Genomic DNA, 27,839 nt, shown 5'->3' with positions numbered 1-27,839 from the left:
TTGTTCACAGAAAAAATGTTTTTAAATAAATAATACATAGAGGTGAGCAATAACAGACCTCAACCCTATTGTCCCTCTGCAAATTTGTGTACACAGAGTCAATCCCTTACCTCTCTCTAAAAGTGTGAAGTTGCAAAAAGTTCAATGAATAGAAGACTGTTGGGGGCGGAATAGATCTGGACAAGGAGAAGAAGTCTGGAGATAAATGTGAGAAGGGTGGGGAGGCAGTAGATACAAAGTGAAACTGTTTGAGCAACATATTCCAGAAGTCTTGAGGTCTTTCTGAGTGTAGCCTTCATTGATTTGAGATCTACCATACCATTCTCTCACTAGAAGGGAAAACCTATAATGGCAGCAGGCCATAAAAGAGACCCAGTTTGGAAATAAGAACCATTCAAGAAATATATGTTTGCTGATGATATTTTAAAGAAAGTCACACCAGTGAACTGGTGAAAGTCTCTTAAGCACTTGGATTCAGAGACTGTTGAAGTGATAATATCACTATTAACAGCAGTAGCTTCTTCTGCCGGTGAAGAAAGAATATTTTCTTCCTTTGGACTAATTCATTCCAAATCGAGAAATCGTTTGGGACCTGAAAAAGCAGGAAAGCTTGTTTTTCTTTTCCAGATTATGAACCAACAGGAAAATGAAGGTGAAGACGACTGAGTAAGCTGCAGAAGCCAATATTTTAAGACCCTCATGTTGACCTGGCTGACATGGTCGATTTAATTTTTTTTAAAATATTTCATTTAACTATTTTAGTTCAAAACAATTTTAACAAAAACAAACCTGATTTAAAAAAACTTGAATGTTTAACTAAACTCAAAAATGTATATGCTTGTTTTGTTAAAATATTATATGTTTGCTGTTGAAGAAAAAAATCCAGAATACATAACGTTGTTGTTTTACTTAATTAAAACAATTTAAATGTCTGTCTGGTGATGTTCTCCTCCTAATACAGCATGGCAAGAAAATCCTCCAAATATTAATGATTAACCTGTTGAATTGGAGATAGTTCACCTCCCAGTGACTTCATACATATCTGCTTCCATTACCTTTGGTAAATGAAATAACCAATCATTCATTTTCTGATATAGCTGTAAAACTACACTGAAAAGTTTTTAAAATAAATCACTTTAAAAATGTAAAGCGTGTACCTTCTAAAAATGAAACCTACATCTCTGAGTTGTGAAGAATATGTATTAAGGTTATAACAACCAACAAGAATGCACTTTTATGTAGAAACCCATGATTAAAATCAAGTCTTCCTGACTAGTGATTTAAATCATGATTTAAAATCAATTTGATTTAAATCAAATCTACCCGGCCCAAAAATCAAAAAAGAATAAATAGTTACAGTAAGTCTAGATGTAGAAAGGAAGAAGAGCTCTTGAAAAAAGCTAGATGGACTGGGGTCAAGAAAGACATCTAGTAAGTTTAATAAATCCTAATCAAAGGTAACAGAAACCGGAACAAAGGAATAAAATAAAATTTAAATAAAAGAAAGAAAGTGAATAATACCAGCAGCAGTAAAAGCTATCACTCTATGATCATGCAATAGATCTCCTAGGCCTGCTAATTTTTGCTGAAAAAGAGTGGCAAAATCTTCCCGGGGGGGAGGGGGGAGGGGAAAAAAACAAGGAATCAAGTTATATAGAAATTTGTCTAGAGCGGTTCACACACACAAATACTGCTTTGCAGATGTTAATTTGAGTACTTATGAATCACCAGACTGGATCTGACCAGTGGTCCATCTAGCCCAGTACTCTGCCTCGGACAGTGGCCAATACCAGCTACTTCAGATAATGTGCAAGAACCCCTGCAGCAGGCAGAGGGGCTAACCTTTCCCCAGAGAAAGTTTCCTTCGAACCCCCTGTAATAACAGGGTGGTCTGCCCTTATATGGGGTGGAGCCAGCCAGTCCTCTTCAATACTCAGATCCAGCTGAGAAGGGGTCAGGTGATTCATATAAGAGGCTGAAAGAGCTCAGCTAAGGAGAGCTATGGGAAGCAGCCTAGATCCTGTGTGGTTGACCCTGAAGCAGGAGAGAAACGCACAAAAGGAAAAGCTTCCGGGACCCTGTAGCCTGCTTTGGTCACGGGAATAACCTTTTGTTACTTTACGAGCTTTATACAGTGGAACCCCGACTAGCCAATCTAATTGGGACTGGGGCCAGATCGGATCATCAAACATCTGGCTAATCAGGAGAATGGCCAGCCCGAGCCCCACCACCTGGTTTAGTTAATACAGGGAGCCGGATAATGGACACTTGATAAACGGGGTTCTACTGCATTTGAAAAAGAAAACTGTCCCTGAAAGCCTGGACAGACTTGAGGAGGTAGCTTTAGTCTTTTGTGGGCTGGAAAACAGGTCAGCAGCCTACAGCTCTAGTAGAGATCGGCCAATATCCTGAACCATGAGGGCTCATAACCCTTCTGGATATCCTGTATTATCTATACACCCAGGAGCGCCGCCAGCTTTTCTGCCGCCCTAGGTGGCGGAAGGTCCCGCCCCGAAATGCCGCCCCCCACAAAGGCGGCGAAAGGTCCCGCCGCCAAAATACCACTGCGGTCGCCACCCCCCAAATTGTAGTGCCCTAGGCAACCACCTAGGTCGCCTAATGGGTTGCGCCGGCCCTGTATACACCAGTAGAAGATGAGGATAACCCTCTAAATCATGAAATGATAAGTAAGACGAGCTCCATTCAAATCTTCTCAAAACTTACAGATCCACAGCGAACAAGGTCTTAAGTGAGTCATTAACCCAGCAGCTTTCTTCTCAGTGCTGGAAACAGCTGTACTATTAAAGTTAGTCTAATAACGCACGCAACTAATACAAGATGAAAAGAAGACCATGACAAAACAAGTCACATTTAAAACTATCGAACTAGTAACCCCTAAGATGCTGGTGACTAGCTATATGCTGTGAAGGGGATTTACAGCAAAAATAGATAATAAACTAAATCAAACTGCGATCAAAAGCAGGAAACATGGCATGTAAGCTTATCAATAGGACAATGTCTCACAATTACAAGATCCACAATACAGAGCCTACATTTATAAGAAAAAAGGACACTCGCTCCCCATACAGCTGGCTTGACTGAGAAAACAGCTGCCCCCAAAACCAGTCACTTAAAATTATTGAGTGAATCACCATGAGTTCATCCACACAAACACAAGAAAGGTCTAAAAGCTAGAAGGGAGGGACAGCTCGCTACAATCCAGGTTTGCGAAACAGACAGAGACCTACCACCTCATCCAAAACCTAACCTCTAAATCTTTCAGGCTAGGTTTTTGATTGCATGGTATTCTTTGCTTTGTGCTTCACCTTGCCAGGAAGCAAAACACAAGGCAAGAATGCTTCTGCAACTGCCCATCTTAGAAGACTTGGACTAAACCCCCCCCCCCACACACACACACACACACACAAATACTGGTTATTTGTCGGGAAACTGTAAATAACCTGTACTTCACAGACTGCCCTTACCTGTATGTCAGTGTCCTTCACAGGCTCAAGAGGCTCAAATGTAGTGACTGCACTAAGACTCTCCAGCCGCTGAGAGATATGGGATATGTCAAGCCCTTTGGACCCAAGAAGAACAGATCTATATGGGGGAAGGAGGAGAAAATTGATATTAAACAGATAAGGCTACTTTTAATATCTCCGGAAAAAACATCTGCAGTTCAAATATTTAGATCGGTGGATGTAGAGAGAAAGGTGGTTCTCTCTTTTTACATCAAACCCTGGACACACATACGTGTAAAGCTATAACATCCAGTATTATCAGCCCTGAAAAGATGTGAAAAGAAAATCGGATCTCCCTTGTTAAATTAATGCTGTTCTCATTGCCCATTGCAGGAGCGGACTGCTGTCAAATCCTTCCATTCGTAAAAATTCTAAAGCACCTTGGTAACTTAGTGCCATTTCCAGAACAGAATACTGCATTCTGATTTAAATGGTGGCTCCGCAGATGAATACATTGGTCACTTACCAAAAACTCAAAATTCCAGCATTTTCTTCTATCCAGCCTCCGAGTGGAAAATAATTACTTACCAGTAATTCTGTCTGCCCTGATCACCTCTTTCCCTCTTCGCCCGCCCACATCTTTCCAAATTCCCTGACGCTATACTGCATGCCTCCTGCTTAGTAGGAAGCGAAGGGCAAAGAGAATCAGCCACCCCAGCAAACCACAACCTGATCCGCCCCTTTCCCTTCATTCTAGAGCTACCTGTGCAATTTGCCTCTAAAATAACATGAGCAATGGATTCATACATTGGGCAGGACAGGAAGGATGTGGAATGTGGGAAAGAGGAGGGGATGAAGACAAAGAGCTTTAAACCAGGAACTTGGGGGAAATGGTTGAGACATGCTCATGTAATCTCCATGCCGGATTCTAATATTGACCAGGAGGAAAGTCAAGGAAGAGAGAGTACAGCAATGGAAAAAGGAACAGTAGTGGGTAGGAGAATGGGCATTAAGAGGAAATACTAGTGCTAGTACCAATGAAGCTAAGAGTCAGGTAGGCGATACGGGCAGTAGAACGACTGTACCTCAGGTGAGGAATCTGGGCAAAGCCAAGCAGAAACCACTAAGATGTTTGTATATCAATGCAAGAGTCTGGGTAACAAAACAGAGGAACTAGAACTACTGGTGCGGGAAGTGAAATCAGATATTATAGGGATGACAGAAAAAATGGTGGAATAGTCGTCAAACCAACCGAATAGCTTTCTTTGACAGGGTAACAGGCCTTGTGGAAGGGGGGAGGGGAGGAGGGAAGTGATAGATGTGGTATATCTTGACTTTAGTAAGGATTTTGATATTGGCTTGCATCACCTTCTCATAAACAAACTGGGGAAATACAACCTAGATGGAGCTACTATAAGGTGGGTGCATAACTGTTTGGAAAAATGTTCCCAGAGAGTAGTTACCCTGTTTCCCCGAAAATAAGACAGTGTCTTATATTAATTTTTGCTCCCAAAGATGCGCTAGGTCTTATTTTCAGGGGATGTCTTATTTTTCAGAAATGAAAAATGCCTTATTATCGGTGGATGCCTTATTATCGGGGAGGTCTTATTATCGGGGGGATGCCTTATATTACAACGAGAGGCAAAACTGTAAGTAGGCCTTATTTTCGGAGGATGTCTTATTTTCGGGGAAACAGGGTATCAGTGATTCACAGTCAAGCTGGAAGGGCATAACGAGTGGGATCTCTCAGGGATTGGTTCTGGGTCCGGTTCTGTTCAATATCTTCATCAATGATTTAGATAATGGCATAGAGAGTACACAGATAAACTTTGCGGACAACGCCAAGTGGGGAGGAGTTGCAAGTGCTTTGGAGGATAGGATTAAAATTCAAAATGATCTGGACAAACTGGAGAAATGGTCTGAAGGTAATAGGATGAAATTCAATAAGGACAAATGCAAAGTACTCCACTTAGAAAGAAACAATCAGTTGCACACAAATAAAATGGGAAATGACTGCTTAGGAATGAGCACTGTGGAAAGAAATCTGGGGATCATAGTGGATCTCCAGCTAATTATGAGTCAACAGTGTAACACTGTTGCAAAAAAGCAAACATATTCCTGGATGTATTAGCAGGAGTGTTGTAAGCAAGACAGAAGAAGTAATTCTTCTGCTCTACTCCGAGCTGATTAGGCCTCAACTGGAGTATTGTGTCCAGTTCTGGGTGCCACATTTCAAGACAGATGTGGACAAATTGGAGAAATTCCAGAGAAAAGCAACAAAAATCATTAAAGGTCTAGAAAACACGACCTATGAGTAGAGCCCTACCACATTCAGGAGCCATTCAGGTCAATTTCACAGCCCTAGGATTTGAAAAATTGGTAAATTTCATGCTTTCAGATGTTTAAATCTAAAATTTCACAGTGTTGTAACAATGGGGGTCCCAACCCAAAAGAGGGTTGTGGGGGAAGGGGGGGGTCACAAATCTGTTATAGGGGAGTCACGGGACTGCCACCTTCACTTCTGTGCTGCCTTCAGAGCTGGGCTCTGAAGCTCCTAGCTGCTAGTCCCAGCCAGGCTGGGGAGAGACATGACTTGCTCTTCCCCTGCATGGCTGCTCTCGGGGGCGGGAGGGAAGTGGGGGTGGGTGGGAATCAGATCCGTCTCCGGATGTTCCCCCTGCTGGACTCTGAAAGCAGCACAGAAGTCCTGTCCCTCCCCAGCCTGGCTGGGACTCGCAGTTAGAAGCCAGCGGCTGGGACACTCCCAGCAGCACGGGGGAGATCAGATTTCACAGGGAAGGGCTTATTTCACGCTCTGTGACACGTTTTTTAAGGCCCTGAAATTGGAGGGCCTTACCTATGAGGGAAGATTTAAAAAAGACAGAGGTGACAGGATAACAGTTTTCAAGTACATAAAAGGTTGTTACAAGGAGGAGAGAGAAAAATTGTTCTCCTTAACCTTTGAGGGTAGGACAAGAAGCAATGGGCTTCAATTGCAGCCAGGGAAGTTTAGATTGAACATTAGGAAAATCTTCCTGTCAGGGTGGTTAAGCACTGGAATCAATTGCCTAGGCAGGTTGTGGAATCTCCATCATTGGATATTTATAACAGTAGGTTACACAAACACTCATCAGGGATGGTCTAGATCAGCAGTTCTCAAACTGTCGGTCGGGACCGCAAAGTGGGTCCCAACCCATCTTTGAATGGGGTCACCAGGGCTGGCTTAGATTTGCTGGGGCCCAGGGCTGAAGCCTGAGCCCCACTGCCCAGGGCCAAAAGCAAAGTCTGAGGGCTTCAGCCCTGGGTGGCAGGACACAGGTTGCAGGCCCCTGCCTGGGGCTGAAGCCCTTGAGTTTCAGCTTTGGCCTCCTGTCCGAAGCAGTGGAGCTCGGGCTTTGCCCCCCCCCACTCAGGGCAGTGGGGCTTGGGTGGGCTCAAGCTTCAGTCCCCTCTCCTGGAGTCGTGAAGTAATTTTTGTTGTCAGAAGGGGGTCGCGGCGCAATGGAGTTTGAAAACCCCTGGTCTAGATAATACGTAGTCCTGCCATGAGTGCAGGGGACTGGACTAGATGATCTCTCGAGGTCCCTTTCAGTCCTATGATTCTATGAACCAAATTAAAAGTTGTTTTATCCCGTTGTATGTCACACCTCTTCCTCAACCCTTGGTGGAGCCTATTATGCCACAATGACATGCCAAGTGGTATAAAGGAAGTGACCTCATTCCCCCACTGAAGGTTCAACGATACTTATGCCAAACAAAGCCAGAGGCAAGGAAAGGAAATCTCACTGGCAGAGCAGGATGGAAGTGTTGGAGTCAGCCACGTAGCTGCTCCACATTTCTCCTCAACCAAGGCTTCAGCCCACTCCATCCAAGATGCAGACATTCACCTTTCACTCTGACCATTGACCTAACCAGGTAACCGCTTGGCTTTGGGGCATGGCTCTTTAACAGAGTCTCTTGACCATCAGAAAAAGTACGACTTAAAATAGACTGTCTGCGAGTCATGAAAAAACAGAGCTTTAGCCTAATGGAAACCCTTTGTCCTTTCTAAAGAAAAATTCAGAACCTCCCACTTTCCAGAATGCATTTCTGACGGAGAACATCAGTGTAGAGATATGGAATGCAAGGACAGAGCATTCTTAACATGACTGGAGCGTTCTCTTAAGTAGACTAGGAAAAATCCTATTAGCTGGCAACTAAGGACAGCCAAAACCCAAAGTAATTCCTTACTTCCCAGTGTACAAGTTGCTGATCTGGCTTACTTTTAAAAATCTGGGGTCCACTCACAGATCTCGACATCTAACCTGAGGTGGACAATACCCCCAGCCTCCCACCTGAGTTTTACTGCTTCTGAGTTGCTGCCTTACTGGCAGAAGAAATTAAATTATTTGCCCATCCAGTTGACGGTGTTAAATTTCTCCTTCAGCTCCACTCAGCTGTTTACCCCCAGACTCCACGTTAGGAAGAGTGCAAATGGCTAACTGCCCGTGCACTCTCACCAGACTGCATTTGAACACACAGCTGCAGTCTGTGCTGTCCGTAAGGGAACTGAGACCAGGTTTCATTTTCAACCTGAAGCCAGAGGTGCCAGTCAGCCAACCTATTTGTCTTCTGACAGGGCCCTACATGGTCTTACCTAAGCACTTCACAAAAACATGAACCTGTTTATCCTCAAAATTCCCTTGTGATGCAGGGCAGTGTCATTATCCTAATTTTATAGAGGCTCAGAGAGATCAAGCAACTTGCCGATGGTCACACAGGGAGTTGGGTTGCAGAACCAGGAATAGAATCCAGATCTCCAGAGTCCCAATCCAACACTTGATCCACAAGGCCATATTCCCTCCCTATTTTTAAATGTGCAGTTCAGAGCAGGTTGGCAGCTTGTCCTTGAGCGATCACAGGTAGTCCAGCACCCAGGGTGGCGTGGGATTGGGTTTTAGTAACTCATTTCGACTTCGTACAAAAATTTTGGGACAAACTGTATTCTTTTATCAGACAGCCAAATTTAAGATGCAGCATGTACCTTTGCAGAAGGCCTGGTCTGGATTTAAGTCTGGGAAATCCTAAGGCAAACTAAACATGAAGTAGGTCTTTACAAAGTCACAATTACTGACAGTCTTTTTGTGTGTCCCCTGATTCCTGGTAGGAAGAGACACAAGAGATTTGGGGAGGACTGAGGGATATCAAGTGACATGTTATAAATGGATGCACATAAGAGGTAAGAGACCATTGGTGAGACTCAGTCATACCTATCAAATTACCACCATCGAAAGCAGTATTTGTACAGCACAAGTAGGAGGTACGTGTAGATCTTTACAGACACGGGAGTCTCCCTAGCTTCTACCCAAAGTAGTTCACAGCTCCATTGCAAGATCTTTAAATATGTTAGGTTTTCAGGAGGAATTAAATGAGCTAACAGACTGTTTCTTCAGCATTCCTAGCTCAAAACAGTCTCAAAAACCCAAGTACTTACGCCTTGACATCAGCAGTCTCCTGCGACGTGCGGGTCAAAGTCCGAGACCGCAGACGCTCTCCGGCCTGCTGGATCTCCTGGAGGTTGCGTTCTACATGAGGAAGTTCAGAGATGCCCTCTGTCTCAGCTGCGAGCTGTTCCGCTTGCTGGAGAAGTTCTCCAAACCCTTCAGTGTCCATGTGTAATGCCGGTTCTATACAAGACACACACAGAAACCCCTAAGGAAAGAGAGAGAGACTCGCTTGACAAAACAAGTAAAAGATCCCTCATTGATTCCAGTAACACCTGTTCTCGGGGTGCAATAATTGGTTGTTGAGTACAGAATAATCACACTATAGATCACCCCAAACTGCTGTAAATCTTGAGGATACTTTAAAGTGGTCTCTTAAGACAGGCAATTGCCTAGTAGAGCTGAGGCTATTCATGCAGGTTTACGTACTTAAAATAAGTCTAATGGAGTACCATCGTTAACTCAAATATATGGAGGTGGAAGTGAACAGAAGGTGCAACTGCCCAAGTGAAGGATTTGGTATTAATTCGGTCTTGAGTTGAAACTACTTATGTTTCAACCTGCATATATTTTCTTTTTTATTTTAATCTTTCAGGAAAACATATAAAGCCATGCATCTCTAATTCCATAGATGGAAGAAATGTGAACGGGCTGTTCCATCGTGAAGGGTATATAGTCTTCCCTCAGTGCACATGGGAAACTTTCATTCGTGTTAATAAGAATTACATACATCCATTGATTGACGGTAGAATGGATCGTTTGGAGGAAGTGGACAGTATAAAGTGTGTCTATAGCAAACCTGCTGTAACTGATGGGGTCACTAAAGCATCACATAAATCTGAATTCAGAACTGATTTCTAAAAAGGGCTGGGAATGTAGGGATCAGTGTGTGAAAGGCCTCTTCTAGTTTCAGCAAGGAAACTCATGTGAATGAAAGACAAGGGTTCAAACGTCCAAACTTGGGTGCCTAAAATTAGGCTCATTCATCCATTAAATTCACAGTCAAGATCATGGGAGCTGCACATGTACAGCATCTCTGTAAATTCAGGCCACTTATTTCAGTTCTTAACTTTTAAGCACTTAAGTCTGGAAAATTTGACCTCCGCTCCTGGCAAACCTGGAAAGATAGCCATGTTCAGGATGAGGCAAGATACCAGGACTGAAGCAGCAGAATATTTTTCTGATTCACAGATTGTTCAGGGAGTACCCAAGGCCGAATGTAAGATAAAGGTTGCTCTAGAGAAGTACTCAGACTTCTAAAAATTGCAGCAGCTCATAGTTCCTGAACTTTAATGTGTTTGACAAGAATTAAATGATCGGAACAGCTGTTTTCAACCCAAGATGAAGTTGGGACAGGCACAATAAAGGTGTCACTTGATGTAGCTCTGCAGCTATCACCTGTAAATGGGATTTATTTTCCATTTAATGCAAGGGATTTAAGTGTCTAACTCATTAGCAACATTAAATAATATCCACCTAACCCTCCCATGCAACCAATAAAGTTAGAAGTCTGAAAAAAAAAAAAAAAAAAGAAGAAGAAGAAAAGCAGAAGCTAATTAATGGACTTGTTTCTCCCAGTAGAGAATATGTAGCCACGCTTACATGAAGGCCTGATGACCCAGAACAGGAAGGATGTATTATTTTAAAACTATTTGTAATGATCAGCATTCAGTAAACAAGAAAGATTTTCCAATGTGCAGAGCGCTGATGCAAAGTGCAAAGATGACCATGCTACTTGCAGAGGATACTGAAAGTGAAACTGGACCAGTACAAATGCTGATGTGAACCAACGCTAAACATTCAGCATTAGACAGAGTAGTACAACACCCAAAAGGTGTCACTCTAATGCAGAATCAGCATCATAATAATCTTCTGGGAACTCACCAATTAGTTCCCCATCTGCCTTTAAAAAAAAAAAAAAAAATGACTCAATACCCGCCCGCCACCCCTCCCCCCCCAAATTACAGCATCCAGACATTTCATATATCTTGACAGGATCCTATAAACAACAATAATGGAACGCCAGTCCATTCCCCACCACCACCACCACCACCACGCCCCAATCCCATCATTACCCTTACTTGAAAATACTTTTGCAGCATTCCAAGTATAGCAAAAACAAAACTAACCGATATTTCTGAAATTATTCTCAGTAAGGGTATGTCTACACTGTAAAAGAAAAACAAAACAAACAAACAAGGTCTGTTCTTAACCTGGTTAGCAGCTTGATTATAAGCCTACGCTGGAGCTGAATTTGATCTGCTAAACTGAGTTAAAAGCAGAGCTGCCATGTCATCACTAGCAAACTTAGGTTAAAATACTAATGTGGGTTAGCTAACCTGATCAGGAACACAAGGGTGGCTGGTTTTTTGCAGTGTAGACATACAAGTGAGACAAAAGCGTGTCCCTAGAGAGGACACTGGCAAATAAAACAGCACCACGTCTGTCTTTCACCATGACCCAATTCTCAAAGCATGGATATTGTCCTTTGCAGAGGCCAAGTTTATTTTTGCCATCTTAAAAAAAAAAGTCCTCTAAATAGAGGTCACAAACTTCCAAGAATTATTCTCCTTACATGGAAGCCACAAATCCAGCTGACTCCTGAACTCAAACAGAGGAGAAGATGGGGAGAAACGCCCTACGCTCTCATCACCCTCAACGCACAGATCCACAAACTGGGATCCTCCCTAAACCAAATCTGAACTTTGGTGTTACCCCTCTCCAAATCATCTCCTTTATCCAGAATTTTAAAGTGTCCCTACACAGAAGAGAAATGAGCATGCCTTCTTTCTTTCTAAGTGATCAGAGGAGACAAACTACAGTCTATGGCATTAACTGTGATCCTTTAACACTGATATGTTGCAAGAGAGTAATGAGAAGTAATTTTACTTGCTTATTTGAACAACAAACAGGCAAATGAGTCCAATGTGAAAACAGGACTATTTTATAGAAGGAAAATGCCTACCGTTTAAACATCTCAGCATCCCCCAAAGAGACTGAATTTCTTACAAAATGCTCCCTTGAGCAGATGGATTTGTATTTCTTTTACTGTAGTTTCAGTTGTTCAAGAGATATTTGATTAGCACAGTCAGATCACAATTAAGTAGTTTATACCTGTGAAGGAGGGAGGAATGATCAAAGCAGCAAAAAAAAAAAAGAGGGAGCATATGAGCCTTCCAACAAGGTAGGAGGGAAGGGCCAAAATCTACCTCCTGCCCTATCGTCCAGGACATCTAAATAGCCAACCACTTTCTGTGATGTTGACTATATCCAGTACATCCTGGCAATCACATGATTTCCATCGATCATCAGTCTAAGGTGAAATCATCATGAACTGACAAGGAGGGTAAGAAGAGAGTGTGGGAGTTCACAAGTAAAAGGTAACATATTTTAGCTCTGAAAAATATATTTTAAAAATCCTCTGCTTAAGACATACAGTGCAGCAGAAAAGAAATCCAAGAATTCGAATGGAATGGATTTTATATTCACTAGGCATCCAGTTTCATCATGGTGGCTAAGCACCACTGTTACCAGTGCTAAGAGAACTATTTAGCACTATCTGGGGAGGAGTTTGCTTAAAAGTATTATGTTTAGTGATTCAGATACATGCAGTTAATAAAAAAAAAAAAATCCAAGAACATTTCATACTATTATTTTGCACAGACACCACGACACAAACTGCTTCCAGACACTAGGGACCATGTAAACATTCTCCACCCACTGCTGGCTAGCTACCAAACTGTGTGGGGGTACAAGTGGCAATTAGGTTTATGCTGACCAACAAACCATACTGGATAGTTTGTACTGGATTTGTTCAATAAGATTAGCAGGCCAGTGGAAGAAAGGCAATTTCATGCCCTGCAATGCAGTATAGGACATCTTTTCAGTGTTTACTTGTGAACTGCTTCCCCCTGGCAGAGATCTCCTGCGCTCGGCTGCCAGAAGCAGCCTCTGTTGGCAGACAGTGACCAGAATAACCACACTCCCATACAGTTAAGACTGCTAATGTCAGTTTCTGAGGGAGCAGCGTGTGTGGCGCTGACTGCAAGAATAGCAAAGAATTTCGTTTGATCTGATTTGATCCGGTCCACTTCCCTTTTTCATTAACTGCCTAGATAAAAAGCCAGCAGCATAAGCAGGAGCTAACTTCTCAGAGAGCACTGAAACCAAAAGCATGAAGAATCAGTGCAGTGTAAAACAGCTCCCAAACCTGCACTTTTAGCCATAGACTCAGTATCAACACCACGCAGGGTTTGTTCCATACATTTTCAGATATGGGACCATTTCAACAAACTCTGTGAAAACAGAGATCGGTTTAGGTAAATCTGGAATAAACAGGAGTTATTTTAACCACACACACTAAACTAACAGTGGTTATAAGAAATCTGTGGTAATGACAACTCACTACTCATCTAGAGAATGATCAGCAAATGGCTTTTTTCCAAACAGCAACAATAAAATGGTTAGACAGAACAGCAGCACAAAGAAGATAGTCTTTACACTGACAGAATTTACTGCATTCAAGAGACTGCAGTCTGACTCTTAATGCTGCTGTTCAAGATGGGAACTGCTACTACAGTAAGGAGCAGAATGATGGCAGATTTTCATGCCTGTCTGGGGAAAGAGCAACAACTGACACCTAAGGGAAAGAAAATGCAGACTGAAGAAATTAAACTAACTTCTGTGAAGCCAGATCGACCCTGGGCTAAAAGCCAGGACAGGCACAGCTCTTCTGGAAAACAACATTAATAACTTATCAAGAGAGGATGCGGCATTAAACTACTATTCCATGTTCAATAAAACTCAAATTTTAACATTTCTCTAACATTCTGAAACCAAAAATAAACTCCAAAGATTGTATTAGTTGACTGAATTTAAGCCAAAAGAAGCCCATAAGAGACAATGATTGGTTTGCTAACTCCACACAGAGTATTTTCAATGATGGTTTGCTATTAAAAAATGAAGTCTCCTCAAGAAGAGGGATACACTGTCTTATGAAGAATGTTGTAATTACTGTATTCCAAATATAGCCATGCTGAATATTTTATTGAACTGGCTTTTAAAAGATTTAAAGTTTAAATATTCAGATGTGTGAACAGTGTCTGTTATCTTTCAAATACTGAAAGGCTTATGTCATCTAATTAATTAGCTTAGAGTAATATGGGCCAAAAATTTAAATTCCTTTATTACTGGAAAAGGTTCTTAAGCAGATAAATGTAACAGATAAAGCACAAGTACCTGACTCTTGAGTTGGACATTAAAACTCAAGAGTTTGAAAAACAGTCAGCCACATAGCTGACCTGCAAGAAACTTTCACTGGAGTACAGAGGACTATAAGCCATTAAACTGTGATTAAAGTTTATTGTTCTATTAAAAAAAATAAAAATCTAGCAAAGATATTCTTTCCAATATGATGGGAATATGAATAAATCCAATGCTGCTCTCATTCCCACAAGACAGTTCCAGCTACTCCTGGCTCAGAGAGCTCAGCAATGTGAAATCGACATGTCTGGGGCAATTTCAGGGCTTCCACTCAGAATCCAAGCAATGGGGAAAGAGACAAAAATCAGGTCAATTTCACACTGCTGTTCTTCAGAAAGCTATCAGCAGCAACAGCAGAGTTAGGAACTAGAGATAATCATGTGGGGAAAGAAGATATTAAAAAAAACAAAAAAACACAAGGATGAGAATGGGGCAGAGTTGCAGAGTCCCCTGTCCCTTGCAGCAGCTGGGACTCTGAAAGTATAAGTGAGGGGGCAGAAAGGACCTTCTGAACTGGATTCAGGACAGCACTTTGGCAGGAATTCTAACACCACCTCCTCACAGCTGGAACTTCCCACTCTACCCTCTTTATCGTCTTATGCTAGCCTCTGGATAGGAAGTGCCTGGTAAATACTTCAAGTCGGTTGGCAGGAAGGAGGGTAAAAAACAAAACAAAAAAACAAGCCCAGATTTTCAACATCTATCAGAATTTCTTGTATTACTATTTCTACATACAAACAACCTAGAACCTGAATGCTGCAAGCTAAAATCATGAGTGGTATAGAGAAAGTAAATAAGGAAGTGTTATTTACTCCTTCTCATAATACAAGAACAAGGGGCCACCAAATGAAATTAATAGGTAGCAGGTTTAAAACAAACAAGAAAGTATTTTTTCATGTAACACACGGTCAACCTCTGGAACTCCTTGCCAGAGGGTGATGTGAAGGCCAATACTATAACGGGGTTCAAAAGGGAGCTAGATAGATTCATGGAGGATAGGTCCATCAATGGCTATTAGCCAGGATGGGCAGAAATGGTGTCCCTAGCCTCTGTTTGCCAGAAGCTGGGATTGGGTGACAGGGCATGGATCACTTGACGATAACCTGCCTGTTCATTCCCTTTGGGGCACCTGCCATTAGCCACTGTCAGAGGACAGGATACTGGGCTTGATGGACCTTTTGTCTGACCCAGTCTGGCCGTTCTTATGTTCTTATGTGTAAAATAACTTTGTTTAGTATTTTTGATTACCAGTCTGTTTTTATGCTTTGCAAATTTTGATATACAATGGGTTTTCTATATAAAGATTCATATTATGGTTTTCCCTGCTTCCTTTTGTTTTTCCTTGAGCAGACAATTTTCCCCCAGCACCTATAATTTGTTTTTGAAAGCTGGAGGAGAATCCAAAAGATCAATATGTAAAAACCCCATTCTGCAGGCCTCAAGCATTTCGCATGAGTATGAATTGCAGGGTCAGAGCCTGAAACTAAACAGAGTTCCAAGTGTGTTTTAAAGTAAAGCATCCTGAAATTAGAGTACAACAAATGGAAATGGTCTGCCGAAACCACAGGTCAGCTGGGTATTTTCAGCCAAAGGAACTAAAGGTTCCCCCATGAATTAAAAGCATGACAGATATCCAGTTTGAGAACACTTCCAAGTACTGAGCACATCAGGATGAAGTCAGATACCACAGGGTAGATAAAAAATAAATGTCATTTAGGAACATAGGAACTGCCATACTAGATCAGATCAATGATTCATCTAATCCAATATCCCGTATCCAACAGTGGTCAGTACCAAATGCTTCAAATGAGGGCAAAAATATCCGTAATGTGCACCTTTTTTAGTTTCTAAAAGTTACCAGTTAGGATTAAGAACAGTTTTTGGCCCAGATATCTATTTTAACTGTGGATATATATTTATCCATGTAAAAGTCTAATCTTCCAATGACTGCTACTAAGCTCTTGGTTTCATTGATTTCTTGTAGCCATGAGTTCCATAGGTCAATTATGCACTGCATAAAAGAATTTCCTTCCATCAGTTTCAAACGTGTTGCCTCTCAGTTTCATTTAATGCTCCCTTGTTCTTGTATTATGAGAAAGGGTAAGTAAGTGCACCCGACTTACGTTTTCTCTACCCTTCATTATTTAATTTAGGATCCAGCAATGTGTCTGAGTATTTCAAATTATTCCTTTCAATATGTATTGCCTTGCATTTGTCAACATTGACTTTCATCTGCCATCTGACTTTGAAGTTCCTCACAGACTTCCCTAGTCTTAGCTATCCTAAATAATTGTGTCATCTGTCAATGTTGCAACCTCATCATTCACCCTCTTTTCCAATTCCTAAATAAATCTATTAAATGGTACCTGATCCTAGCACAGGTCATTGGGACACCCCACCATTAACCTTTGCTACATGGAAAATTGATTACATCAAGTATTTAGTTTTGTTTCTGAAAAACCTTGGAGGAGATCAAAACTCTCTCCACTCTCTGAACTGACAGAGGGTTCTACAAGGAAAATTTAGAAACCACTGTGACATTACCTCTATTGGAAAGTCAGGCTGTAGAAACTCATATATTCTATACTCCTGGGAGAATTCTGCACCAAAAATTAAAAATTCTGCACACATTTTAAAATTCTGCAAAATTCTGCATATTTTGTCAAAACAACACAATATAATCACGCTCCCATTGTCAGCCCCAGCTACCCGGGCTCAGAGTGGGAGCTCCAGCTGCCAGGGGCTCAGAGCGGGAGCCCCAGCCGCCTGTGAAAGGCACTAGCGGATGCACTGGGGAGAATTCACAAATTCTGTGTGAAAAAATAAAATTCTACAGGGAACATTAATTCTGCGCAAATTCTGCAATGGCGCAGAATTCCAGCAGGAGTAATTCCACCATGATGACTAAACCAGGAGGGAAGCAGGCCCAATGACAACAGAGCAGAACCTCAGGGTGATTTATAAAACGACAACATACCTAAGGAGGGGACTTAAAAGTTCTATCCTCTTCTCCCACAGGTATAAGAGGAGGACAATGTCATGCCATGCTGGGCACCCATCCTTCCACATTAGCAGCTGTCTAGATGGCAATTCTTACTGCATCATGAGTTCATGTTTTAACACAAGAGCACCCCAACTATGTTATAAGAGTTTTTGCCTTGCCTGTGTAGATGGGACCAAACAATGTTACAATCATGTTATCGTTCTGTGCTGCAGCCCAGTAAAGATCAGAGCTATAACATGGAGAGGGTCCTGTTTAGAAAGATTCAGCAAAGCTACCAGCCCATTTGGCTGGCCACTCCTGAGAAGTGGCCATTGAAAGGTCATATCCCAACCCGCTGGAAAGAAAACAACAAAAGCAGGAAGTAGAAGATACAGAGAAAAATAAGGGAGACCAAAACAAACTGATCACATTATTTCTTTTAAATTTTACATAAAAACCCTGCACTTGGGATATTTTTCATGTAACATTTATTTTTCCCCGTATCCTTTCTGTACTAATAGGTCATCGAACCAAAGAACAAGGGAAGTAAGTGGGAAATCATTGGTAGGAAACAATAGCGTCTGTCAAGCCATATGGGGCCACAAGCCACAATTTGGGCAGGTATGTCTGACATGGAGAACCTGAAACTGTAAGGTCAACTCTGCTTCTCACTAGGAGCCTACCAATTTCACGACTGTGAAAAACGTGTCATGGACTGTGAAATATGCCCTTCCTCGTGAAATCAGATCTCTCCCTTGCTGTTGGGAGCGCCCCAGCCAGGGGCCTCCTAGCTGCGAGCCCCCACCGGGCTGGGGAGGGACAGGACTTGTCCTTCACCTGCAGGGGGGCCAGGAGGAGATTAGACTCACCTCTGGATACTTTTTGGGTTGGGACCCAACACCATGAAATTTCAAATGTAAACACCTGAAAATGTGAAACGGATGAATTTTAAAACCCTCTGGCCATGAAATTGATCAAAATGGACTGTGAATTTGGTAGGGCCCTACTTATCACTATAGCCTGCTTTTGCCTGAAAAAAAGCTGAAGCTTAGATGTTACTTTAATTTAGGTTTTTATTGCAGGCCTCACTTTAGGCATCCAAAGAGAGTTGCCCTGTACACAGTAGGCATCAAAAAGACCATTTGCTAAAGTACAATTTACCAGATACTGTACACAATCCCATTTCTGCTGTTCCAAATGTCTCTCTAACAGAACACACTGAATTTAAAAATGGTACTTGGCAACTATCATGTCACGTGACCTGAACGCTGTATTCTCACCAGAGCTTACAAGTTAAAGCAGCGATAGAATGGGGCAGTAACTGAATGTGATATCAACAAAGAACAATTACATGTTCATCAGGGTACACTCTTGCCTCCGAGTCAGTAACGAACCAGATATTCTCACCTGGTGTTACAGGGAAATGAGCAGCTGACAACAGTGTTTCAGAAGAGATTTTCAATAGAGAGCTCAGGCATTTGTGATAATTAAAGATCTCGTATCACTTTTCACAAGAGGAATCCAATTCAGACTATTAGAGTCAGAGTTCAAGGCCAGAAGGGACCATCAGATCATCTAGGTAGACCTGCTGTCCATCGCAGGCCGTCCCCCCATCCCCGCACACTAAATCCAAAATCAAAATTACACCAAAGTATTGCAGCCCACAGGTGACAAGACTGTTACGTGTCCCAGGCAGAGAATAGCAGGACCCAAGTGCGCCAATGCCCAAGGCCTCCACAACAGCAGGGAAATGATTAAGTGAGATATACCCAGATACACCTGAGAAGTGACCCCATGCCTCACACTGCACAGGCAAAAAACCACCCAAGTCATTGGCAATTTGAGCTGGGGGGAAATTCCTTCCCTCGCCCCCACATATGGCAATATGTGTGACCCTCCCCATGTGGGCAAGAACCAGCCAATCACGTACGGGAGACAGACTGCTCAGTGACATTTCAGATTCTACCTACTTAAATTCCCAAACGGAGTTTCAATTAGATGCAGTACTGTTTCTGCACATCCTGGCCTAAGTGGCTACGTAGCGTTGCTCTACAGTATTAAGCAGATACCATGATGAACCACCCCAGAGAAGGCTGCAGTCAGTAGCGGATGAAGGAATCCATGTGTATTGTTTGCATAAAAATGCATAAAGCACTTTGGGCAGGAATCTCTAAGGAGCCTAGGGAACTCTGGCACCCGACTCCCATTGAATTTGGGTGCTTAACTCCCTTAGGCTCCTTTGAAAAATCTCAGCTGTGAGGATCTTCGGAGATGAAGGGTACTAGATACATGCCTGACTATGTTAAAGTTCATTCATCTGACAGCAGAAAATGATTACACCACAAAGCAGAAGAACTCAAACCTCCTTGGGCAGACACCCCCTTAGACAGAGTGTGTGTGGAGGGGGCAGGCAGGGCTGGTGGGGGGGATGGGGAAGACACGCCAGAGAAGCCCGAGGATTAACAGTATCTGGCACAGACGCCGTAGTTACCTGCTGGCCACCTCAAAGCACTTCACAAAGCTGTCCCCCATTTTTACCTGTGGGGAAACTGAGGCACGGAGCGGTTAAGCAACGTACCCAAGTCCAGACAGGGCTGAGAGAGGCTCCAGCCCCTAGACCCGGCTGCCTCCCCTGTAGGGTGACCAGATGTCCTGCTTTTATAGGGACAGTCCCAAACATTGGGTTTTTTTCTTATATAGGCTCCTATTACCCCCACCCCGATTTTTCACACTTGCTATCTGGTCACCCTACTCCCCTGGCAGGCTGGCACAGTCCCCGGGCGCTCAAGGGCACCCGGCTTTGCCCAGCGGCGGGCCCCTCGCCAGGCCTTCACCGCACGTGGGGCCGGGCCGCTACACCGGCCTCGCCGCCAGGGGGCGCCCCGGGCTGCGCCGCGGACACCTCAGGGGGAGCTGTGCCCGCCGCCCCTCCCCCCGCACGGCTCCGCGGGGCGGGGCGCCAGGCGGGACCCTGCGCGGGGCGGGGGGAGCTCGCGGAGCAGCACGAGACGCCCCTGCCCGCGGCCCAGGCCCAGGCCCGCTCCTACCTGCCGCCTCCTTCCGCTGCGGGACTCGCTCCGGGAGCCGGCTGCCTCCGCGCCGCGCCCGCTGATTGGAGGAGCCGCCGATCCCCCAGCGGCCCCCGCGCCACCGCGTCCGCTCAAAACTTTATTGAGACGCGTAGAAAGGGACACGGGCAGGGGGCGGGCCCCGGTGCCGGGCCGGAGGTGGGCCTGTGTCTCCAGGGGGCGCCGGCCGGGCAGGAGGCGCCCCTCCCCCCCCGGTGCAGGGGGCCCTGGGGAACTAGCTGGGGCGAGCCCCGGGCTGGAGGGACCCCTGGCGAGGCCCAGTGGGGGCCTGACCCCCCGCCCAGCAGGCGGATGCCTCTGGGCTAGTCCCTGCCCCAACTGCAGCCCGGGGCACCAGATCCCTGGGAGGGCGGGGCGGGGCAGGGCGGCGGCGGGGGTGGGGGGTTTCCTCAGCACCACGGTGCCAGGCGCTGTACAAACACCGAGTTGGAAGCACCTGGGCTCGCCCCCAGCAAGGACCACCCACCTGGTTGCTCCAGGTTTCTGCTGGGGAGAGGAGCAGCTTTGTTTTACAGCTAGGACTCTAAGGAAGCTGCTCTAGCTGAAGCTACCGGGCGACAAGTACTGAATTAGTCCCCTGCCCTAGCCATGCCCACTTCCGTTGTGAGCTCCATCTTCCCCATGCCGGATTGGGCAGGGACAGCGGGTAGGAGAGGGAAAGGCAAATCCGAATGGGAAGTGCCCAAGAGGGGGCGAAATGAACTAACGGAAAACCAAAGGCAGGTTCAGACCCCGGGTCGCTGTCTGGGCAGAGTCCTGACAGCCATGCCCAGGCCTGCAGTCACGAGGCGGACGAGGAGCATGGTTCCCTGCCTTACAGCAGGGCGCTGCACTGACAGCAATGGAGTTACCCAATTTATGCCCATGTGAGGGCTTGGCTACAATTAACACACGACAGCTGCGCTGCTGTAGCACTTCAGTGTAGACCAGGGATCGACAACCTTTGGCACGCAGCCCGGTTTGTTTACCTGCCGCGTCCGCAGGTTCAGCCGATCGCGGCTCGCCACTCCACGCCCATGGGGGCAGCAGGAAGCGGCGCGGGCCGAGGGATGTGTTGGCCGCCCTTCCCGCAGCCCCCATTGGCCTGAAGCGGCGAACCGCGGCCAGTGGGAGCCGCGATCGGCCGAACCTGCAGACGCGGCAGGTAAACAAACCAGCGGGCCTGCCAGGGCTTCTCCTATTGGGTTGGTAAGCCACCTCCCTGAGAAATGGTAGCTAGGTTGACGGAAGAAGACGAGAGAACAACCCTGCAAACAACATCTGCTTTCTACCAGCATTAATCACCCCCAGGTTATAGGGGCAGAGGCTGGACCAAGGTGCAATTTTCACTTCCCTATACTACTGGCAGAAGGATTTGGGCCCCAGTTTCTTATTCGTGTTCAGTTTGGTATGGGAGCAACGATTAACAAAAATGGGCCATTTATACACTTTCCAGTTCTCGGGCCACATAGGGCTGCTGCAGGGAGATGTAAGTTATCCCAGTAGGGATTCATTCAGAGGATGGGCAGCAGTGGTGCCATCACTACCCTGTTGCTCCAGGTTTCTGCTGGGGAGATGAGCAACTTTGTTTTACAGCTAGGACTCTAAGGAAGCTGCTCTAACTGAAGCTACCCGGAGACAAGTACTGAATTAGTCCCCCGCCCTAGCCATGCCCACTTCCTAGCCAGTGCTGCCCATTTTGGAGGCTGTGCAGGTCCCCTTATGTAACCCCCAAGGGTTGAAATCTGTTTCTGACCCTACAGCCTGGCCAATTTGCCATCTCAGGGAGGGGTTTTTGCCAGCATAACCCCATCCTGAATTTACTCTGTAAACATCTTCCATTTGAATACAGCTAGGAGAGTCAAATATATCAGATTACTGTGTAATGGTTTTGGCACTGAAATCCACACTGAAAGGAGTAAACAAGGGTGGGGATTAAAAGCATATTACAATAAAGTCTCTAAAGATTATGGCATCCAGGCATATTAACTGTCTTAATTTAACAATGTGAGAGTTAATGATGCTCTCGTGTGCCATGTGAAATCACAAAGAACTCAAATTGCCACGCAAGAGAGTAGAAGAAAGTGATTGTTTCCCCCTTCCTCCCTCCAGATATGCACTATACTCCTTGCAAGCACTAACAAATCCTCTAGGAGTAGATTCTCCCACTCCTGTTTTTACTGGCTTTGACTGCTGCCAGAGGGTAAAGGGGTAAAGATGCTGCCTGTTTGAAGGTTTTTAAGTGCTTTTGTTGAAAGATCAGCAACATTATTTAAAAGGCAGCCAGAGAACAGCTCTCCTTCCCTCCTGCCTAGTAGTTTCTTACCTTGCCATCTGGATTTGTTTCATGCTGTCTGCCTCGCTGGTGACATGGAGCTGCGTGATCGTCTGGTGTCTGACATTCATAATGCCAGCGTCAGACACTGGCCTTCAAGGACACTGGATCCAGCATCCTAGTTCAAAATACCAGCTGTCTAGGATAGAGATAGTAAATGGAAGATTTTTTTTCCTCACCATCTTTCTTTTCTCTACAGTTCTTTAAAGATTGCACAGTGGTAATTTGCAAGATTACAGGAAACACAGGGAAAATACAGAGGTAGTCTGTCCTTGAGTAGAAGATTGTTCTTCCAACCAACTTGATTAGGATGGGAGGCTGCCAGGTTGGGGTTTGGTTAGTTGGTTGGTTAGTTATGTTTTGTTTTTTTAAGAGTTCCTGATTCCTGCAAGATTCAGCCAAGACCCCAGGCCTTTAGTATGGACTAAATTGGCACAGGTTTGCAAAGTGAGGGAGAGGGTACAAAAAGTCTCCCTCCTGGCATCCCAGCATAGGGGCTAGTCAGTCATTGAGCTCCCTGGGCCTAATCCTGCAAGGTCCTGAGTGCTCTCGACTCCCATTGGAGTTGAAGGCAATTTAGTACCTTTTGCAGGTGACGCTATGTAAAGGACATTCTGCTTAAAGGCAGGGGTGTGACTGCCCCCTTCTGTGGCCGTCAGCAGAGATGACCTAATACATGGGTACTGCATGCATTCCCATAGGCACTGTGCCTTTTGGATGCAAAGTCAGTAACCAGACCTAGGGATCATCCCGTTCTTTGTAAAGTTACCTGTTTTCAAAAACCCTCCACTATATATGATCCCACCCCACCAGCACAGAGTTTGATTCAACCCTGCTGGTGTGTAGAGTTGCAAATTGCCCCTCTCTGAGATAGCAGGGACTGCTGCCTCCCAGGGGGAACTCACCCAGAGGGGAAAGCTGTCAGTGTTTTCATTGCTCCGCTTGTGCAGCACCTAGCATAATGGGGCCCCAATCTTGGTTACATACACATAAAAATGGCCAGTGGTCCATCTAGCTCAGTATCCTGCCTTCTGACCGTGGCCAATGGCAGATCCGTAATGAACAGAACAGGGCAATTACTGAGTCACCCAGTCTCAGCTTCTGGCAGTCAGAGGCTTAGGGACATCCAGAGCATGGTGTTGCCACTCTGAACTTCTTGGCTAATAGCCATTGGTGGGTCTATCCTCCATGAACTTTTCTGAACCCAGTTATACTTTTGGCCTTCACCACATTCCCTGGTAAAGAGTTCCACAGGTTGACTGTACGTTGTATGAAGAAGTACTTCCTTTTTTTTGTTTTAAACCTGCTGCCTATTAATTGCATCGGGTGACCCCTGGTTCGTGTGTTATGCAAAGAGATAAATAACACTTCCTTATTCACTTTCTCCACACCGGTCATGATTGCATAGATCTCTATCATATCCCTCCCCCACCCTTAATCATCTCCTTTCCAAGCTGAACAGTCCCAGTCTTTGTAATCTTGCCTCATACGGAAGCTGTTCCATACCCCTCTTCATTTTTGTTGCCCTTCTCTGTACTTTTTCCAATTATGTATCTTTTTTGAGATGGGAAGATCAGAACTGCATGGAGCATTCAACGGATAGTCGTATCACGGATTTATATAGTGGCATTATAGCCACTATATAACTATCCACAATGACTCCAAGATCTCTCTCTTGAGTGGTAACAGCTAATTTAGACCCCATCATTTCGTACGTGTAGTTGGGATGATTATGTTTTCCAACGTGCATCGCTTTGCATTTACCAACATTGAATTTCATCTTCCGTTTGATTCCCTGTTTTGTTGGTTGGTCTCTAGGAACTCCGATAATAAACATGAATAATAATCATAATTAATATCTTCTTTGGGGGCTCCATCAGGGATGGCAGCTTTAATTTCCACAGGAGCTCCAGAGCAAAGCCAGTGGCAGAGGCAACTGGGGGATGGCTACATCAGTACAGCCAATCGCCAGCAATGCCCACTTTGGAGACTGCATCAACTGGCTACAGCTCTTCCAGTGACATGGGAATTACAGGGGCCATTTGCTGCTACAAACTCTTCTCCAGGTGGACTTCTCTTCATTCGGGTTTCCAGTGCCTCCTTCCAGCACAAACCCTGTAACAGGGAAGCCCAAGGATTACAAATGCTAATCACTCAGGAGAACTCAAAATTCAGAGATAAGCATGTTAAATTAATGGAGATATCCTATCTCCTAGAACTGGAAGGGACCTTGAAAGGTCATCGAGTCCAGCCCCCTGCCTTCACTAGCAGGACCAAGTACTGATTTTGCCCCAGATCCCTAAGTGGCCCCCACAAGGATTGAACTCACAACCCTGGGTTTAGCAGGCCAATGCTAAAACCACTGAGCTATCCCTCCCCCCTTTTGTTGCTTTACAATGAGATGTAACATCAAAAAAGAAAGGAGAGTGCACAGGCCATTATCACATCGTGCTTCTACGGGATAATGTTACACTTAGCGTAGATGTTTTCTTTGTGCAGGATAGTTGATTTATACTATCTACAGGCCCAATCCACTCCACGTATAGAACTCCCACTGTCTCCAGTGGGAGTTGTGAGCTCAGAGCCACTCCTGGGTCAAGGCCTATACAAATCCAGTGCCACTAAATTGCTGCACTACTGGGATGAAGGTACCAGCCAGACAGGCTAATAGTTCATAGCGCACTCCATAACAAAGTGGGAAATTTTTAACAAGGATTAACCCTGATTGATGCATCACAGGATCTTATGATTTATTTATTTTTGTCATTATTGGTGAGGGACAAAAAGACAATCCCTCTGCAAGAATCAAGAATGGGAACAAACTCAGGGTAATAATAAAAACATTAATAGCAATTCCTAGGACCTGATTCTGTGAGGCCTTTATGATCTAATTCTGGCATTGTATTAGTGACAGTGATTCTTATGAGGAGTTTGTGATGCAGTTTGGATGAAAAGCACAGTACAAAATAAAACCTGAATTGTATGTCTACATTGCAAAGCAGAATCCGTTATCCCCTATGTATGTATACCCAGGTTTGCCTCAGTTATACTGTTGTCAATGGAAATTTGACTCTTTGCAAGAGAGGACAGAATCAAGCCTTTCCTGCATTGTAACCATACCATTGCTGCTGTCATGCATGATTCTGCATAGCGACGTTGTTCCAGTGTCCGGAATGACATACTCATGCACTATATCAGGGGTCGGCAACCTTTCAGAAGTGGTATGCCAAGTCTTCACTTATTCACTTTAACTTAAGATTTCGCATACCGGTAATACATGTTAACGTTTTTTAGACGGTCTCTCTCTATAAGTCTATATTATATAACTAAACTATTGTTGTATGTAAAGTAAACAAGGTTTTCAAAATGTTTAAGAAGCTTAATTTAAAATTAAATTAAAATGCTGATCTTACGCCACCGGCCCACTCATCCCGCTGCCGGCCTGGGGGTCCGTTCACCTAGTTCGGCAGCGGGCTGAGTGGGGCCTGCGGGACCCTGGCTGGCAAGGGGCCGGCAGCCGGGACCCCAGACCGGCAGCGGGCTGAGTGGGGCCAGCAGCCGGGACCCCAAACCAGGGGTGCAGGTGGGAATGTGTGTGTTATGGGGGGGGAGGTTGCAGGAGCTCCCATTTGGTGCTCAGGGTGGGAGTGGGGATGTGGGGGGATGCAAGAGTCAGGGCACGGGGTGTGGGGGGGCTGGGGATGTGTGGGGAGTGCAGGAGTCAGAATGGGGGCTGGAGGTGTGTGAGGGGGTGCAGGGGTCAGGGCAGAGGGCTGGGTGTGTGTGAGGGGGTGCAGGGGTCAGGGCAGAGGACTGGGTGGGGGGGTTCAGGGGTCAGGGCTGAAAGCTGAGTGTGGGGGGGCTCAGGGGTCAGGGCAGAAGCCTGGGTGTGTGTGGGGGGGTCTTCAGGGGTCAAGGCAGAGGGCTGCGGTGCTCGGCTCGTGGGGGTGCTCACGGCAGGCGGCTGGAGGGGATATGCCCCTCCCCACCACTTCTTTGCCTCCTCCCCGGAGCAGCAAGCATGCTGCAGCTCCGCTCCCCATCCCCCTGGCAAGGGTGATCAGCTGATCGGCGCAGGGAAGGAGAGGAGGAGGGGCAGGAAAGCACCACGCTGGGGGAAGAAGCAGGGGATGGGGGAGCTTGGCTGCTGGCAGGACCAAGCTTCTGCCTCCTGCCCCTGCAGGAGAGAGTGGGGGGGTCTGAGTGGGGCCGGGACCCCGGCAGGCAGCCATGTGCCATTAAAAATCGGCTTGCATGCTGTCTTTGGCACCTGTGCCGCAGGTTTCCAACCCCTGCACTATATTTTGCCACACTGCTGCTCCATATATGTTGATGCCAAAACTAACAGGAGTACTTGTGGCACCTTAGAGATTAACAAATATATTTGAGCATAAGTTTTCGTGGGCTACAGCCCACGTCATCGGATGCATAGAATGGAACATATAGTGAGGAGATGAGATATACATATATATGCAGAGAACATGAAAAGGTGGGAGTTCCCCTACCAACTCTAAGAGGCTAATTAATTAAGATGAGCTATTGTCAGCAGGAGAAAAAAAACTTCTGTAGTGATAATCAAGATGGCCCATTTAAGACAGATGCCAAAACTGTGATCAATCCACCAGCTTGATAAAAATAGAAGTTGACACGTATAAAGGCTGTTGGTCTTAAGGTACTTAATTCATGTGTTTAAGTTTGTCTGAATAACATGACAGTTGTGCTACAAACAAGGCAAGTTTGAGTTGAAGTTTCCCACTATACAGTGCCCATTGTCCATGGCTGTTACAGATGTATGAGTAAAGAACACAGATGTTTCATTACATGAGTGCTGGAATGCTTGTCAAAATACTAATAAGCCTGGGCATTATCGGTAGTAGGGCTGGGCCAATAATGTAAAAGAAGTGCCCAGTAACATTCGTTTGCATAAACCCCACAAATTCGCTTCAGCATTTACGACCCTTTCTCGTCCCTTTTCATGTCAACATTTTATTTGCGAGAATAAACTATGAACGAGTGTTGCGAACCCTCTTGTGCGTATTTGTTATTATTTATATTGCAGTAGCACAAGTCCCAGCCAGGAGCCCATTGTGCTAGCTTAGCTTAGCTTAACATCTCCTCTGCCTAGTGGCAAATGGGGCAAGCAATTTTTCTGACTGCTGTCTGTCCAGAGAAAGATGTTTGACTCCATTTTAAGTAGTTTCCGTGGTGGGTGCATTCTTTTTGATTGTCCTGTGATAGGTCATT

The 27,839-nt window shown here is 45.0% G+C and overlaps 1 protein-coding gene across 3 annotated transcripts in view; it reads right to left on the bottom strand.

Annotated features, from left to right (window-relative positions):
• NUP93 (nucleoporin 93) overlaps positions 1-20,312 on the bottom strand; it is a 130,591-nt gene extending 110,279 nt beyond the window's left edge. For 2 of the 3 annotated variants that reach the window (XM_054049222.1, XM_054049224.1), the window contains exons 1-3: positions 20,240-20,294; positions 8,938-9,155; positions 3,486-3,603 (exon numbers count right to left, since the gene is read on the bottom strand). In XM_054049222.1, the coding sequence (XP_053905197.1) occupies positions 3,486-3,603; positions 8,938-9,116 (297 nt within the window). In that variant the 5' untranslated portion in view covers positions 9,117-9,155; positions 20,240-20,294. Of the gene's footprint in view, positions 1-3,485; positions 3,604-8,937; positions 9,156-20,239 lie in introns of all 3 variants that reach the window. The other variant, XM_054049223.1, reaches the window with a different exon arrangement.
• Positions 20,313-27,839: the final 7,527 nt, after the last annotated feature.

Source organism: Malaclemys terrapin, chromosome 14 (genome assembly GCF_027887155.1).
Source record: "Malaclemys terrapin pileata isolate rMalTer1 chromosome 14, rMalTer1.hap1, whole genome shotgun sequence".
Taxonomy (NCBI): domain Eukaryota; kingdom Metazoa; phylum Chordata; order Testudines; family Emydidae; genus Malaclemys; species Malaclemys terrapin.
This window is presented reverse-complemented; position numbering and strand designations above follow the sequence as displayed.